Source organism: Macrotis lagotis, chromosome 1, assembly GCF_037893015.1.
Source record: "Macrotis lagotis isolate mMagLag1 chromosome 1, bilby.v1.9.chrom.fasta, whole genome shotgun sequence".
In the NCBI taxonomy this organism is placed as follows: Eukaryota; Metazoa; Chordata; class Mammalia; order Peramelemorphia; family Peramelidae; genus Macrotis; species Macrotis lagotis.
In genome coordinates, this window is record NC_133658.1 from 590,510,063 (window position 1) to 590,525,017 (window position 14,955).

At 37.2% G+C, this 14,955-nt stretch overlaps 1 protein-coding gene across 6 annotated transcripts in view; it reads right to left on the minus strand.

Moving 5' to 3' along the window:
- Window positions 1-14,955, minus strand: part of PIK3CB (phosphatidylinositol-4,5-bisphosphate 3-kinase catalytic subunit beta) — a 160,030-nt gene that overhangs the window by 78,279 nt on the left and 66,796 nt on the right. For 5 of the 6 annotated variants that reach the window (XM_074214879.1, XM_074214876.1, XM_074214880.1 and 2 more), the window contains 2 exons: window positions 12,531-12,644; window positions 4,681-4,867 (listed from right to left, as the gene is read on the minus strand). In XM_074214879.1, coding sequence (XP_074070980.1) covers window positions 4,681-4,833 — 153 coding nt within the window. In that variant the 5' untranslated portion in view covers window positions 4,834-4,867; window positions 12,531-12,644. Of the gene's footprint in view, window positions 1-4,680; window positions 4,868-11,590; window positions 11,775-12,530; window positions 12,645-14,955 lie in introns of all 6 variants that reach the window. The other variant, XM_074214881.1, reaches the window with a different exon arrangement.

Below are 14,955 nucleotides of genomic sequence, written 5' to 3' on the forward strand. Positions count from 1 at the left end.
AAAAATTTATTTACCCTGTCTTTACTACTCAAATTCAGCACAGAGTTATTTTGTATTATTTTTGAGCTGTTTCATTTGTATTAGCTTTAACACTAAATTTCACAGGGATAATGTGATATACTAACTAGAACATTGGTTCTAGAGTCTGAAAACCAATTAAAATTCTAGTATTCCTTAGAACCTCTTCAGTGACATAAGGTAACTCTCTCAACCTGTCTTGTCTCCATTTAAAAAATGAGCAGGTTGAAGATGGCAACAAGAAGAGATCGAGTCTTAGGAGCTCTGTGATAAAACTCATAAGCTAAGGACTCTAACTAAACTTTCGAGAGACAGAACCCACAAAGGGACCCAGAGACACAGTTCTCCTACTCAAGGTAACCTGGAAAAGAGCAGAAAGGCTCTGCTCCCCGGGGGTCAGAGGAGCAGCCTGCCAGAGGGATGGCCCGCTAGAGCGAAAGAACTTCAGCCTCCCGGAGGCAGCCCCAGGACACTGGGAGCCCCACCTCACAGCAGCGGGGGGGGGGGGGGGGGGGGGGTCTCCTGAGCTATACCCCAGGGAGCACCAGGCACAAAGTGGGGGAAGAGCTGGGGACCTCTGCCAGAGTGAGCACATGGAGCCCAGCTGTCAGGGTACACAGAGAGCAGCCTGGTCTTTCCTCAGCCCAGATCTGGAAACAGAAAAGAGCCCCTAAGCAGGAGCCCCCAGGGCATGCGCCCATTGAGCTGAGGGAGGGGAGTGAAGAGAGACTGCAGAGCTCTGTCCTCTGCCCCTGGAACAGGACTCTGGGGCTCTGACCACATTCAGATCCTGATCGCAGTCTAGGCCCCCCCATAGAACAGCAGGGCCCCCCCCCACCTCAGCCCTGTGGCAGAGGGGTGCGCTTATGGTCATTCACAGACCAGGAGGGAGGACAGAGCCTCACACACTGAGACCCTTGTGGGAGTGTCCCAAAAGCGCAGGAAGCACCCACAAAACAGGCTTAGGCTGGGAAAATGAGCAAGCAGAGAAAAAAGAGGAACACCATTGAGAAATATTTTGCAAATGAGCCCAAGAAGGATCAAAATACTCAGTCTGAAGATGAGGAGGTACAAGCTCCTGCATCTAAAGACTCCAAGCAAAACAGAAATTGGGTTCAGGCTGACAGAGCTCAAAAAAGACTCTGAAAATCAAATGAAGGAGTTGGAAGAAAAACTGGGAAAAGAAAGGAGAGAGATGCAGGAAAAACATGAAAATGAAGTCAGCAGCTTAGTCAAGGAAATCCAAAAAAATGCTGAAGAAAATAGCATGCTAAAAACCAGCTTAGGTCAAATGGATAAAACAGTTCAAAAGGTTATTGAGGAGAAGAATGCTTTAAAAAAGCAAAATTGGCCAGATGGAAAAAGAGATAAGAAAACTCTCTGAGGAGAATAAATCCTTCAGACAAAGAACAGAATTCAGGGAGATTGATGAATTTACCAGAAATCAGGAATCGATACTTCAAAACCAAAAAAATGAAAAATTACAAGAAAATGTGAAATACCTCATTGAAAAAACAACTGATATGGAAAACAGACTTAGGAAAGATAATTTGAAAATTATTGGAATACCTGAAAGTCATGATCAGGAAAAGAGCCTTGACATCATTTTCAAAGAATTACTACAGGAAAATTGCCCTGATATTCTAGAAGCAGAGGGCAAAATAGAAATGGAGAGACTCCACTGATCCCCCCGAAAAAGAGATCCCAAAAAACCAACCCCTAGGAATATTATAGCCAAGTTCCAGAACTCCCAAGTCAAAGAGAAAATATTACAAGCAGCCAGAAAGACACAGTTCAAATATTGTGGAGCTGCAGTCAGGATCACACAGGACTTAGCAGCAACTACATTGGAAGCTCATAGGGCTTGGAATACAATATACCGGAAGGCAAAAGAGCTTAGAATGCAGCCAAGAATGAACTACCCAGCAAGGCTGAATGTCCTCTTCCAGGGAAAAAGATGGACTTTCAATGAACCAGGAGAATTTCAAATGTTCCTTTTGGAATGGCCAGAGCTAAACAGAAGATTTTATCTTCAGATACAGGACTCAGGTGAAGCATGGAGATTGGAGGAGAGGGGGGAAATATGAGAGACTTAGTGAGGATGAACTGCACGTATAGAAAAATGATACTGATAATATTCATATGAACCTTCTCAGTTAATAGAGCAGGTAGAGGGAGCTTTTATAGTTGAAGCACAGGAGAAAGCTGAATTCAAAGATAAAATATGGTGTAAAAATGGAGTCAATAGAAAAAAAGGGAAATGGAATGGGAGAAAGAAAAAGGAGAGGGGGAATAGTCCAAGATATTTCACATAATAAGATTTTTTTTATTACAATGAACTATTGCAATGATATGGAAGGAGGGAAGCAAGAGGGAATGAGGGAACCTTTGCTCTCATCAGAGATGGCTAGGAGAGGAAACAGCAAATATACTCAATGGGGTATAGACATCTGGAGTAAGAAGGAGGGGGAACAGGGGGATGGGGTAGGGATGTGAATAAAGGAAGAGAGGATGGACCACTTTTTTACTTCTTGCAAGGGGCTGGGATTGGAAGGCCTGCCCAGGACCATAGCACCAGGTGGATTCTGGGCCTAAGGGGTGGTATGGGGGCTCAGGGCTTCTTGGCCCCAGGACCAGGGATCTGTCTGCTGCGCCATTCAGCGACCTTACAGCAGAGTCAGAGTGAAAGGAGAGAGAAAATAGAGTACATGGTAGTGGAGAAATAAGAAAGGAGGGAGTTACGATCAGCAATGGCAACGTTGGAAAAATATGGAAGTAACTTTTGTGATGGACTTATCATAAAGAATGAGATCCACCTATGACAGAGTTGTTGGTGTTGGAACAAAGACTGAAGCACATTTTTTATTATTATTATTTGGGGGAGGGTGCAGGGCAAGTGGGTCTGGGTGGCCTGCCTGGAGCTGCATAGCAGGGTGATCTTTGGGTGTCTGAGGCCGGATTCAGACCCGGGTGTTCCTGGCTCAAGGGCCAATGCTCTGTCTGCCACCCAGCCACCCCTACTATTATTACTATTTTATTTTATTTTGGGTATTTTTTTTTCTTCTTTTTGGTTTTTGCAGGGCAGTGGGGATCGGGTGGCTTGCATGTCACATGTCTGGGTGATTGTTGGGTTTACCAGGCTGGATATGGAGTCGGGTGCTCGTGGCTCCAGGGCTGGTGCTTCATCCATTTTGCCACCTGGCCATACCTACACTTATTACTATTATTTTTTAATTTTAATTTTTTTTCTCTCCCCTTTACTTTTTTCACCCAAGCAAGTCTATCTATATTCATGGGGGGAGGGGTATTTTGTTTACTTGTAAACAAGAATATTTTATTAATGTAAAAAAACATTTGTACAAAATGAGAATAAAAAATAAATTAAAAAAAGAAAAGAAAAATTGAAAAAAGAAAAAAAAGAAAATAAAAATAAAAATAAAAATAAATAAAAAATGAGCAGGTTGTTCCAGATGATACTAAATGTGACCCCTAGTCCCAAACCCTACAAATCTCTTATTCCAAATAGCGTCAATGATAAAACTGAGTAGAGAAGCTTATTATATGCTAGGTATTCAATAACAGATTAGATAGAAAAAAATGACTATAACTATGACTTCCTTGGCATAATGAGTTCCCAAAGGAGGAAGTCCTTTTTAGCAATGGAGGTCAGGACCTTCTCTTCAATTTATAGACTTAAAAGATTAACCAGAGCACTGATAAAATGACTTCTTTAGGGTCATAGAGTCAGTATGGGTCGGGTTGTGCTGGCCTTTTAGTCAGCTCTCTAGCTCCCATCCCACAGCATCTCTTTTAATAGAGTATGTTATCATGTGAAATCTCAATCCCACAAAAAATGAATCAGGTTCTGATATTCAATACTTTCTCAACTATTCCTTGGCCTTGTTGCCCCCAAGGGCATTCTTAGCCATTCCAGTTTCCTGTCTCCTCTGCTTTTTAACTTCCTTTTCTGTGCTGTTTCCCCCATTAGACTGTAAGCTCCTTGAAGGCAAGGACTCTTTTTTTTCTTATTTGTATCCTAACACTGTGCCTGGCACAGAGGTTCCTAAAAATTTTTACTGAGTAGTAGCTAGGTGGTGCAGTGGATAGAGCACCGGCCCTGAAGGAGGACCTGAGTTCAAATCCAACCTCAGGCACTTAATAATTACCTAGCTGTATAACCTGGGGTAAAGCTACTTAACCTTGCTGCCTTGCAAAACCAAAAGAAAATGTTTATTGAATTGAACTGAATTAAAAAAAAATGCAGCAGAAGTAGACCTAGAAGTAGTACTTCTTAGAATTTGGGGATACACATGACATGTGAATTTATTTTGCTTGATTGTTCATAATTACTTTAAGGGCGATGTGATTTGGGGGTATTTTTTTCTCCAATCTTAAGAGGGATGGAGTTCAATAAGGCAGCCAAAAAAATTTAAGGAAAAGATAAGAGGATCAACTGAAACAATTGTTTTCTTTTTTAAAAAGGTCAGAAAGAAACACAAACAGAACAGTTCTGAAAGCTAGAAGTTAAAGGTATAAATATTTTGAAAAGAAAAGCTACATAAAAGAGATCTACAGCTTCATGTCTAATTCTTTGTTCTATATGAATGTGAAATTATTTTTGATGTTAAGGTCAGGATATTTTTAAATATCATGTTAACATACCTGCTTAATATTAGAAATAGTGGCCTCCCGAGGTACTTCCAACTGGATATAGATCCCAGTGGGCAATAGAAAATCCACAGGAATGGAGCCATCTGATGCTATCTGTGAATCCACGGCCCAAATGTCAAGGATGTCTGCCATAGCAGGAGGCATTATAAAACTGAACCAGATTCATAACCAAGGGGCCCTGGAAAAAAAAATAACTCAAATTTAGCAAACTAATTATTAGCCAAATATTCAACATTCAGATGATCAAAGTTAGATATATAGAGGGGCTATGGGAAGATTGGTACATTAGTGCATTGTTGGAGGAACTATCCATCAGTGAAAGAAAGCCCTATAAGCATCACCTTTCTAGAATAGCAATTCATTGGAAGAACATAGCTGCCCATCAATTTGGAATGGCCAACCAAACTTTGGTGCATGAATGAAATGGTATGTTACTGTACCATAAGAAATAATTTAATTGAATCCTTCCTGCCAATTAGTAGATAAAGAAAGTGGCTCTTTTTGTTTTGTCTCCAGTGAAATACTCTCAAAAATCTTCCAGCTCAATGATCTCTCTCTCCTATGACAAACTTCTTTTTAATTTTAACTCTTTCTTCTCCTTCCATCTAAAAGAATACAAATTTTGCCTGAGATACCTGAACAAAATTCTTTCTCCCAGTCCATTATTGATTGCCCTTTTAATTTTACTTGTAATTATGCCACCATTAGTCATGTCAACTATGACCTTGGTAAATAGCCCCAAATCCCTTGCTCCTTGGATTTTATGTCACATCCATATTGCTATTCTCCAAAAATGGACAAATTCAACTTCTCCTTTATGCCTTCTGACTCTCAGATTCAGATATACTGGCATTTAATAACTTAGGAATCTTATTTACCATGTTCTTTAGTAATGAATAATGTAGGGGCAGCTAGGTGTCACAATGGATAGAGCACTGGCCCTGGAGTCAGGAGTACCTGAGTTCAAATCCGGCCTCAGACACTTAATGATTACCTAGCTGTGTGATCTTAGGCAAGCCACTTAACCCACATTGCAATGCAAAAAAAAACCCTAAAAAAAAGATTTTTTTTAAAAAAGAAAAAAGTAATGAATAATGTACTAAAAATTAACATCAGTGTTGCTTAATTTACTACTTCCTCTGTCATGTGGCAGTCAAAAGGCTAAGGGAGACACTTGCAGCTATGAAAACTGTGTTAAAAGGGCACAGTACACAAGGTTCTTTCACAATCTGTCTGAGGCAGACTACATGACCATCTAACCATAGTTATTTTCTGATAAAAAGCAGCAATATGTCATGTTGTCAAAGAACCCAAGGCAGGCAAGCACTACCACAACATGATCTTTATAAACTTCTCTTGGTGATTGTGTAAATATCCTATATTCTTACAGGAAGAAATCCCTGAGGCAGAAGCTGAACTATAACTGGAATACACAAGGTCATTTAGAGAAATTGGGATTGAAGTTTTTAAACTACACTGCCCAATTCATACATATTCACATTACATTAGGAAGCCTGGAAAGCAAAAATGTTTTCCAGCTAAATCATTTCTTTTGCAAGTAAAAACATAAAACAAGATCAATGAGGCCACTCTATTCAAAAATTTTTGTTCCCTACCCTACTAATCATAGTTTCAAAAATTATGTTGTCATTAAAAACTCATTTCAATAATTGCATATCTTCCTAAAACAAGTGTGAGGAATATGGGGATGTTTGGATTTCACAAGAAAGCAAACGAAAAATTGTTAGTTTACATTAGAAAGACTGGGGTCTGCCTATACCATTGACTAAAGGCAGGTACTGAGTTAAAACAAAAGGCATAGCCTCAATCTGATCAAAACCTGATATTAGGACAAATCTGCCCAACCTAGTTCTAAATTAACCTGGGGTCTTAGACCTTCTCCTTTGAACATGCTCCAGGAGGTAACTGTTCTTGCTCCTTAGTATAATGAACAGGGCAGGGACCAATGTATCAATTAGATTGTGACCCTAGCCAATGATTTGCATGAAGGGGCAGGAACAAAGCCTTTCAAACTGCATACAAGACCTAACATTTCAAGAATTCCTCACCCCATGAGAGAGGTGTGCCATTTATTAAGATGTCTTAATTTTTAAAAAACCACTTTAATCACTCTAGACTATTCACAAACCATTTATAACACAAGTTGTTTGTTTTTCTGGTGTTTATGCTCATGAATGCTAAGCAACATAATGACAAGGAATATGCTTTATTCCTTACCCTTTGGTGAATGGTATTGATATGGGTGGATAACTTTTCCTTGAAATTTTTTTCCCCCCTGAATGTTACAAGAATAATGTCAAAGTCAGTACCAAGATCACAGGTCATCTTCCTTAGATTCTACTTACAAAGAAGAAACTCTGAAACATAACCAGTAATATTTTCAATAAGATGATGCCAGTTGTCAACAAATGTCTGGAGATTTCAAGTTTTGTCTTACTGAAAATGATAATTATTTTATTTCATCAAAAATAATTTCCTCCTTAATCCAAGCAGGACATTTTAACATAAGACATCTTTATTAAGTAAGGTAACATTCAATAATGATAGTTTGTCAAAGTATTCCTAAACTCTATAAAAACAACTAAGAAGAAAACAAATCATAAACAGACAAAAAAAGAAGTTTCTCAGTTTCAGTATAGGGCTTCTTTTGTATTTAATCAATAGTTTGCATAAGCCTCTAAAGTAGTCAAGAGCTATGTCCTATATACTTCTGAAATTCTCTTCAAAACTTCTGTGCCAACAATGTTAAATAATTAACCTTTTTTTCCCTCAAGGCAATGGGTTTAAGTAAGTTACCCAAGGTCACAGAGTTAGGCAATTATTAAGTGTCTGAGGTTAAATTTGAACTCAGATCCTCCTGACTCCAGGGTCTATCCGATGCACCACCTCACTGCCCCAATTAATCTTTTTCTGAGCTGACCTTACATTAACATTGATTCCCATCCCATAGTTTAGAATTATCCTATAGAAACTCAAAGTTATCTTACCAAAAAGGGGGCAGGAGATCTTCATCCTGTGTATTGTTTTTAACAGTCTCAGAAGCTGCTCCTATCCCCGCACAAGGAGAGATACTTAAGCATCTAAGTCCATTCCTTGGTCCCTCCCCTAGTACCATCCTGACTCCTCCCTTACCCCTTTCCCAGCTCATAACCTGGCCTGCTCCCCAATATAAATCTGGTCATTTCCCTTGCTGATTCAAAGTAAGAGCTAGTATTGATGGGAAGATAATTCCTAGGGTCTTAGAAAGAAAGGCTACAAGAAAGTACATAAGAGGAAGGAGAAAAATGCTTGAAAAAGAGAAGGAAAATAAAACTGATTCTGGTGGTGAGAGGGAGTTTCATTGATAAAAACTTCTATGAGTGAGGACAGATGATCTGTGAAGGAATATGGCATGGGGAATCTAGTTGTAAAAAAATCCACTTGTCCTATAAGAGGGGAATTGGAGTGAAGAGAGGATGAAGGGCACAAAGTGAAAGACTGAACTGTTAGTTATGGCTAACTTGATGATTCAAAGTAAAATTCCAAAGGAAGTATTTCAAAAAAAATTTGAATAATAGAGGGTTAATAAATGTAGAAACACCCAAGATGAAAACTTTAAATATAAAACTTATTTTGATGTATTAATTCTGGTATTTGGGGGACCATGCTGTTTACAAAGTAAACTGTCTTCATCTAAAGATTAACAAATTCACTTATTCAGGGATGCGTTTTCCAGGTAATTCAACTTGTTGGACTCAAAGAAATGTTTTTTTATATGTCTTCAATATGGAAATGTTTTACATGATTGCATGTGTATAACCTATATCAGATTACTTATTGTCTCAAAGAGGAGGGAGAGAAGGAAAAGGAGGAGTGAATTTGGAACTCAAAACTGTTTTTAAAAGAATGCTACATTATTTTTACATATAATGAGGGGGTGAGAATGGAATATGAAATTTTTTTTAGGTTTTTTTTTTGCAAGGTAAATGGGGTTAAGTGGCTTGTCCAAGGCCACACAGCTAGGTACTTATTAAGTGTCTGAGACCGGATTTGAACCCAGGTACTCCTGACTTCAGGGCCAGTGCTCTATCTACTACACCACCTGAAAAATTTTTAAGAAGCTTACTGCTTTACATTGGAATCTATTATTAGATGAGGCCATCATTTTCCAAGTTAAAGTCATCTATTCCCTATAAGAAATCATGAGGGACAGTTAGGTAGTGCAGTGGATAGAGTACTGGCCCTGGAATGAGAAGGACCTGACTTCAAATCCAGCCTCAGACACTTAATTGCCTAGCTGTGTGACCTTGGGCAAGTCACTTAACCCCAGTACCTTGCAAAAAATGAGGAAGGAAGAGAGGGAGGAAGGGAGGGAAGGATCATAAGGAACAGAACTTCAGATTAGCCTGGAAAGATAGCATGAATTAATACAGAGTGGAGTGAGAAGAAACAGAAAAACATTATACACATTAACAGCAACATCAGATGATAATCAATCATGATGGACTTACACATTTCAGCAAAATAATAATCAAAGACAATTCTAAATGATAGAAAATACCAGAGAAGGATTTGTGGAGTTTAAATGTGGACCAAAGCTTTACTAACTTCAATTTTTAAAAGTTGTTTTATGTATTATATCTTTTTTTTCCTCTCCCCACTCCCCAAATTTGGATTTGACTTTTCTTTAACAACATTATTAATATGGATCTGTGTTTAGCATGATTATATATGTACAGCCTATATTAGATTACTTTCTGTTGGGGGAGATGGGGGTGGGGGGGTGGGGAGAGAAAAATGTAAAACTCAAAACCTTCCCAAAAAAATGATTGTTAAAAATTAAATGATCAAAGGATATGCAAAGGCAATTTACAGATGAGGAGATCAAGGCAATCCATAGTCACATGAAAAATTGCTTTAAATCATTAATCATTAGAGAAACGCAAATTAAAGCTTCTCTGAGGTGACACCTCATACCTCTCAGACTGACCAATATGACCAGAAAGGATAATGGTCATTGTTGGAAGGGTTGTGGGAAATCTGGGACACTATTACACTGTTGGTGGAGCTGTGAACTCATCCAACCTTTCTGGAGAGAAATTTGGAACTATGCCCAAAGGGTAACAAAAATGTGCATACCCTCTGATCCAGCAATATCACTACTGGGTCTATACCCTGAAGAGATGACGAAAAAGGGTAAAAACATCACTTGTACAAAAATATTCATAGCAGCCCTGTTTGTGGTGGCAAAGAATTGGAAATCAAATAAATGTCCTTCAATGGGGGAATGGCTTAGCAAACTGTGATATATATATGTATATGCATGCATATATGTCATGGAAGACTATTGCTGTATTAGAAACCAGGAGGGATGGGAATTCAGGGAAGCATGGAGGGATTTGCATGAACTGATGCTGTGTGAGATGAGCAGAACCAGAAAAATACTGTACACCCTAACAGTAACATGGGGCAGTAATCAACCTTGATGGACTTGCTCATTCCATCAGTGGAACAATCAGGGACAATTTGGGGCTATCTGCAATGGAGAATACCATCCGTATCCAGATAAAGAACAATGGAGTTTAAACAAAGTTCAAGGACTATTCCCTTTAATTTAGAAAAAAACCTGATATCTTATTGTCTGATCTTGCTATCTCTTATACTTTTTGTTTCTTCCTTAAGAATATGATTTCTCTCTCATCACACTCAATTTGGATCAATGTACAACATGGAAACAAAGTAAAGACTGACAAATTGCTTTCTGTGGGGGGAGGAAGTAAAATTGGGGGGAAATTGTAAAACTCAAATAAAATCTTTAATAAACTTAAAAAAAATTACCATTGCCTACAGTTGGGAAAAATAAACATTTAATTTTAAAAATAATAATAAAATCATCTATTCCACATTTAATGGAGCTGTAATTTGGACTCTTAACAAAGAAGCTGTCAGTACTTGAGAAGTCCTTAAGGAGCCAAAACTCTTTTTAGAAAAACTGGTTTTATTAACCAGACTAGTCTCTTTTTCTAAACAAGAATACAAAGCCAAATTCCTATGTTTTCACAACAGAAAGAGCTCCCCAGTGACAATGAAAATATGCTGTTTTATTACTAAGAACCTATTATATTTACATTCCTTATTATCAATTATTACTGTCATTGTTAACTACTTACATGCACTTATGTTTTAGAATAGCATTTCGTCCACTTTATAGATGAGGTACTTCAGATTTCACAATGACCCATGACTATAAATGAGAGAACCAAGACTCAAACTTGCCAATTCTGGAAAGCCCTGCATTAAGATTTTTGCCCTAGCAGGAAATGTTCTCTGTTGGATTTTTATCAAAATTGTTTTATTTAATGATTTATTTTACCTACTCTTGAATTTCAGCTTCATATCACCTGCTGCCTTCTTAAACTTTCAAGCTAAATGTGTCTAAAATGGAACTTACTATCTTTCCCTTTCTTTTTTTACCTCTTTTGGACACTTTCCCTATTTTTCTCTACATCAGTCCAGAATTAGGAATTATCTTTAACTTCTTATTTTCTTCTAATATCTCTCCTCTCCTGCTTCTAATAGTTTGTCAAATCTTGTCAACTCTACCTTTACAACATCTTACATTTTCAAGGACTGTCACACAGTTCCGGTCTTTATTTCTTCTAGCTTGGACTATTTATTGCAAAAGCTTCCTAATCAGTCTCCTTGACTGCAATCTCTCCTCCTCTCCACTTTAACATCCTCACAGCTACCAAATTTCTACTATATAAGTCTGGTTATTTATTATTCCTTTCCCAGGAAGATTCAGCAGTCTTCTGCTACCTCTAGATAATCCCTCTGGCACTTTGAGCCTTTCACAATTTCATTTCAACCTAACTTTTAGACTGATCTCATGGAACTTTACCTTAGGCACTCTAAGCCCAAAAGGCTTAAGAAGAGAGCCATTTGGGGCAGCTAGGTGGCACAGTGGATAGAGCACCAGTCCTGGAGTCAGGAGTACCTGAGTTCAAATCTGGCCTTAGATGCTTAATAATTACCCAGCTGTGTGGCCTTGGGCAAGCCACTTAACCCCATTGCCTTGCAAAAGCCTAAAAATAAAAACAATGAATGAATAATAAATAATAATTATAAACAATAATATATTATATATATTGTATATTATATATTATATAATATTATATAAATAATAATAATAATAATAAATAATAAAAGAATGAATGAAAAGAAGAGAGCCAGCCATTCAAGTTCTATTCCTATTCCATAACATTTGTCTTATGCCTCCAGATGCCCATGCAAAATAAAATGTTTGGAAAGTTAACCCATGAACCCTGTCTCTTCAAGGATAAGCTCAAGGGCTTGATCACCCCACTGTTAGTGCTCCCCATCTCAGGAAACTATTTTATGCTTATTTTGTAAATATCTTGTATTCACTTATCTGTTTACAAGTATGCATCTAACAGAATGTTAAACAGATTGTGAACAAGGAATATTTTGTTTTGCCTTTCCATCTCTAGAACCTAAGACATAAGGTTCTGATAAATGCTCATGTAGTTGAATCAATAATTTAAAGGATAGCATATATATCTTCAAGTTAAAATATTTATCCTAAAAGGTGAAAAGATTAATTAAACTTGTATCTACTGAATAGTTACTTAGTGCAATATGGTCTATTCTCCAAGTGTATCAATATTTCCCAAACTGAAGAATAAAGAGAATAACATTTTAAAATAAAATGAAAACTAGAAATAACCAGTATTTATCCATTTCTCCTGCACCAAGTGCAGATTGTGGGAGGGGAAAGACAAAATAATAAACTCAAAGATAAAAAAAAAATAGGTACTTACTGAAGAAAGACAGCCCCCATTTCAGCTTTTGAGGATCATAGGCAAACTTTATTTCAAACATGCAAAGAAAATTCTGTGCTTTTACTGATGGCTTCCTTGGATTTTGAAGATGATCTACAATAAAGAAAAATATTTCAAATGTTAATAATCCAAAATGGAAATATATAACAAATAAATGAAAAGTTTTGCTGTTTGTGGTATAGCAATTTTAACTATTTCTAACCGTATTTTAGAAGTGTAAAACTGCTTAACTATATGTATGACCAATTAACTTCATACCTCAATTTCCTCAACTCTAAAATCAATGAGTATGGGAAAATATTAGGTGTACTTAAAATATTCCCTTTTTCATACTCACTTCTTTTCTTTACAATAATCCTGGAAAGGGTAGAGAAAAAAGAAGCCATGGTCAAAAGTTAGTCTTGAGGATGGTGGCTAGGAGAATTTATTATATTTATTGTCAGTATTTATTGTAACAGTATGTTCTATTTTAAGCCACAACAAATAAGGAAACTTTCTGTTTATTATGTTATTGTTAAGTTTTTTTCCTAGTCATGTCACCCTTGGTGACCCTATTTTCTTGGCAAAGATTGGAGTGGTTTACCATTTCCTTCTCCCAGTCACTTTACAGAAGAGGAAATATAAGCAAGCAGGATGAAACAACTTGTCCAGGATCATACAAGAAGCACCAAAGGTCAATTTGAATTCTGTTCTTCTTGACTCTAGACCCCACCATCTATCCACTGTGCTACCTAGCTGCCTTTATGTTGATTTAAAAAACAGGCCAATTCTGCCTCTTCTACCCTTGTATTATTCAACATTTTACTTCAACATTTCATTGTTCTTTGATTTCATTAGTATAGGCCCAAGTTCAGCCAAGTCAGATCATCATTCTCTGTGCCTCACCTAATACATAAATTCCACAAGTTCCTGGGAACAAAAAAAAAAATAAAAAAATAAATCTACCTTCATTCAACCAGTCAAGTAATGATTCTCTTTACACTGAGCTAGGCTGTGCTATCAAAAACTGAGACACACTATTCTGCTTAATAGTACTCACTAGATCTTATACCCCATTGTCACAGAAAAAGCAGGACCACTATTTACTAATAAAAAGTCATGAAATTAAAAATACAAGACAACACAATGGATATTAAGCTGGGCCTGGAATTAGAAAGACTTGTATTCAAATCCAGCTTGAGAGACTGCCTAGCTGTATTACCCAGGCAAGTCAGTTAACTTCTGCTTACATCCGTTTCTTCAACTGTAAAATGGGAATGACAACAGCGCCTATCCCTGAGTTGTAATGATAAAATGAGATATTTGTACAGTTTTGTAAACCTTGAAGTACTACATAAATGCTAGTTATTATTAAAATAGTTTTACAGTAAGGTTATCAAGTAATTAGAAAATTAAATCATGTTTTTTTCTAGTCAAGACAAGCAGATTACTTGATAGTATGACCATTCATTTGATATTTTGGATATGTGGAGGGCAAAATCTTAGCCAAAATGAGCACAAACCACAATGGTGACCCTAAATAACTAAAGTTAGAAGACTGACTGCATTATAGTCTGGGCATTATAATAATGTTTGTCCTTCTTTTACAAAGACCATGACATCAGCACATAAATTGGATTTGAGTGAGGGTGTGCTGTGCTAAATCACCAGCCTTATTTTCTCTTCCAGAGTCATCTAAATCTGGAGATGGCCTTTGTGTGGGAGGCAATCAGGGTTAAATAATTTGCCCAAGGTCATATTGCTAATAAGAATCAAATATCTGAGGCTGGATTAGAACTCCTGTACTCCTGACTCCAAGGCCAGGGCTCTACCCACTGTACCATCTAGCTGCCCTTTGGGCATTATAGATGGAATACTAGAAAGAGATGACAATTCAAATTTAGAAAGTGACCTAAGAAGTCATGAATAATATGAGTGTCTATATAATAGAAATCACAGAATTTGAGACTTGGAAGGGACTTCAACAATTATCTAGTCCAACTGATATATGAAAGAAATCTATACAATATAGGATCTTAACTGGTCTCTGATCATCCTAGTCTATCTTATGAACTAAGTAATTTTTCTTAAATACTGATCTGACTTAAGTGACTCCCCTACTCAACCAACTCTAGTTGCTTCCTATTTCCTCTAGAATGAAATACAAACTATTATACAATCAAAGTCAATTTACCTTTCCATACTTATTGGACATTGCTTCTTCTCCCTAATTCTGTAATCTACACCAAGTGGCTTTTTTTTTCTGTTACATACATAATTCCTAACTCCTTATCTACATACACATGCCTCCTTAACTAAAACCCTCCTTATCCACAGCTTGAGGAAAAATTAGGTTCTGGTAGTAGATTTTAAAGGTATATGGGGGGGGTGTATATTTTTCTTATTAAGAAGTTAGTCAAGTCAT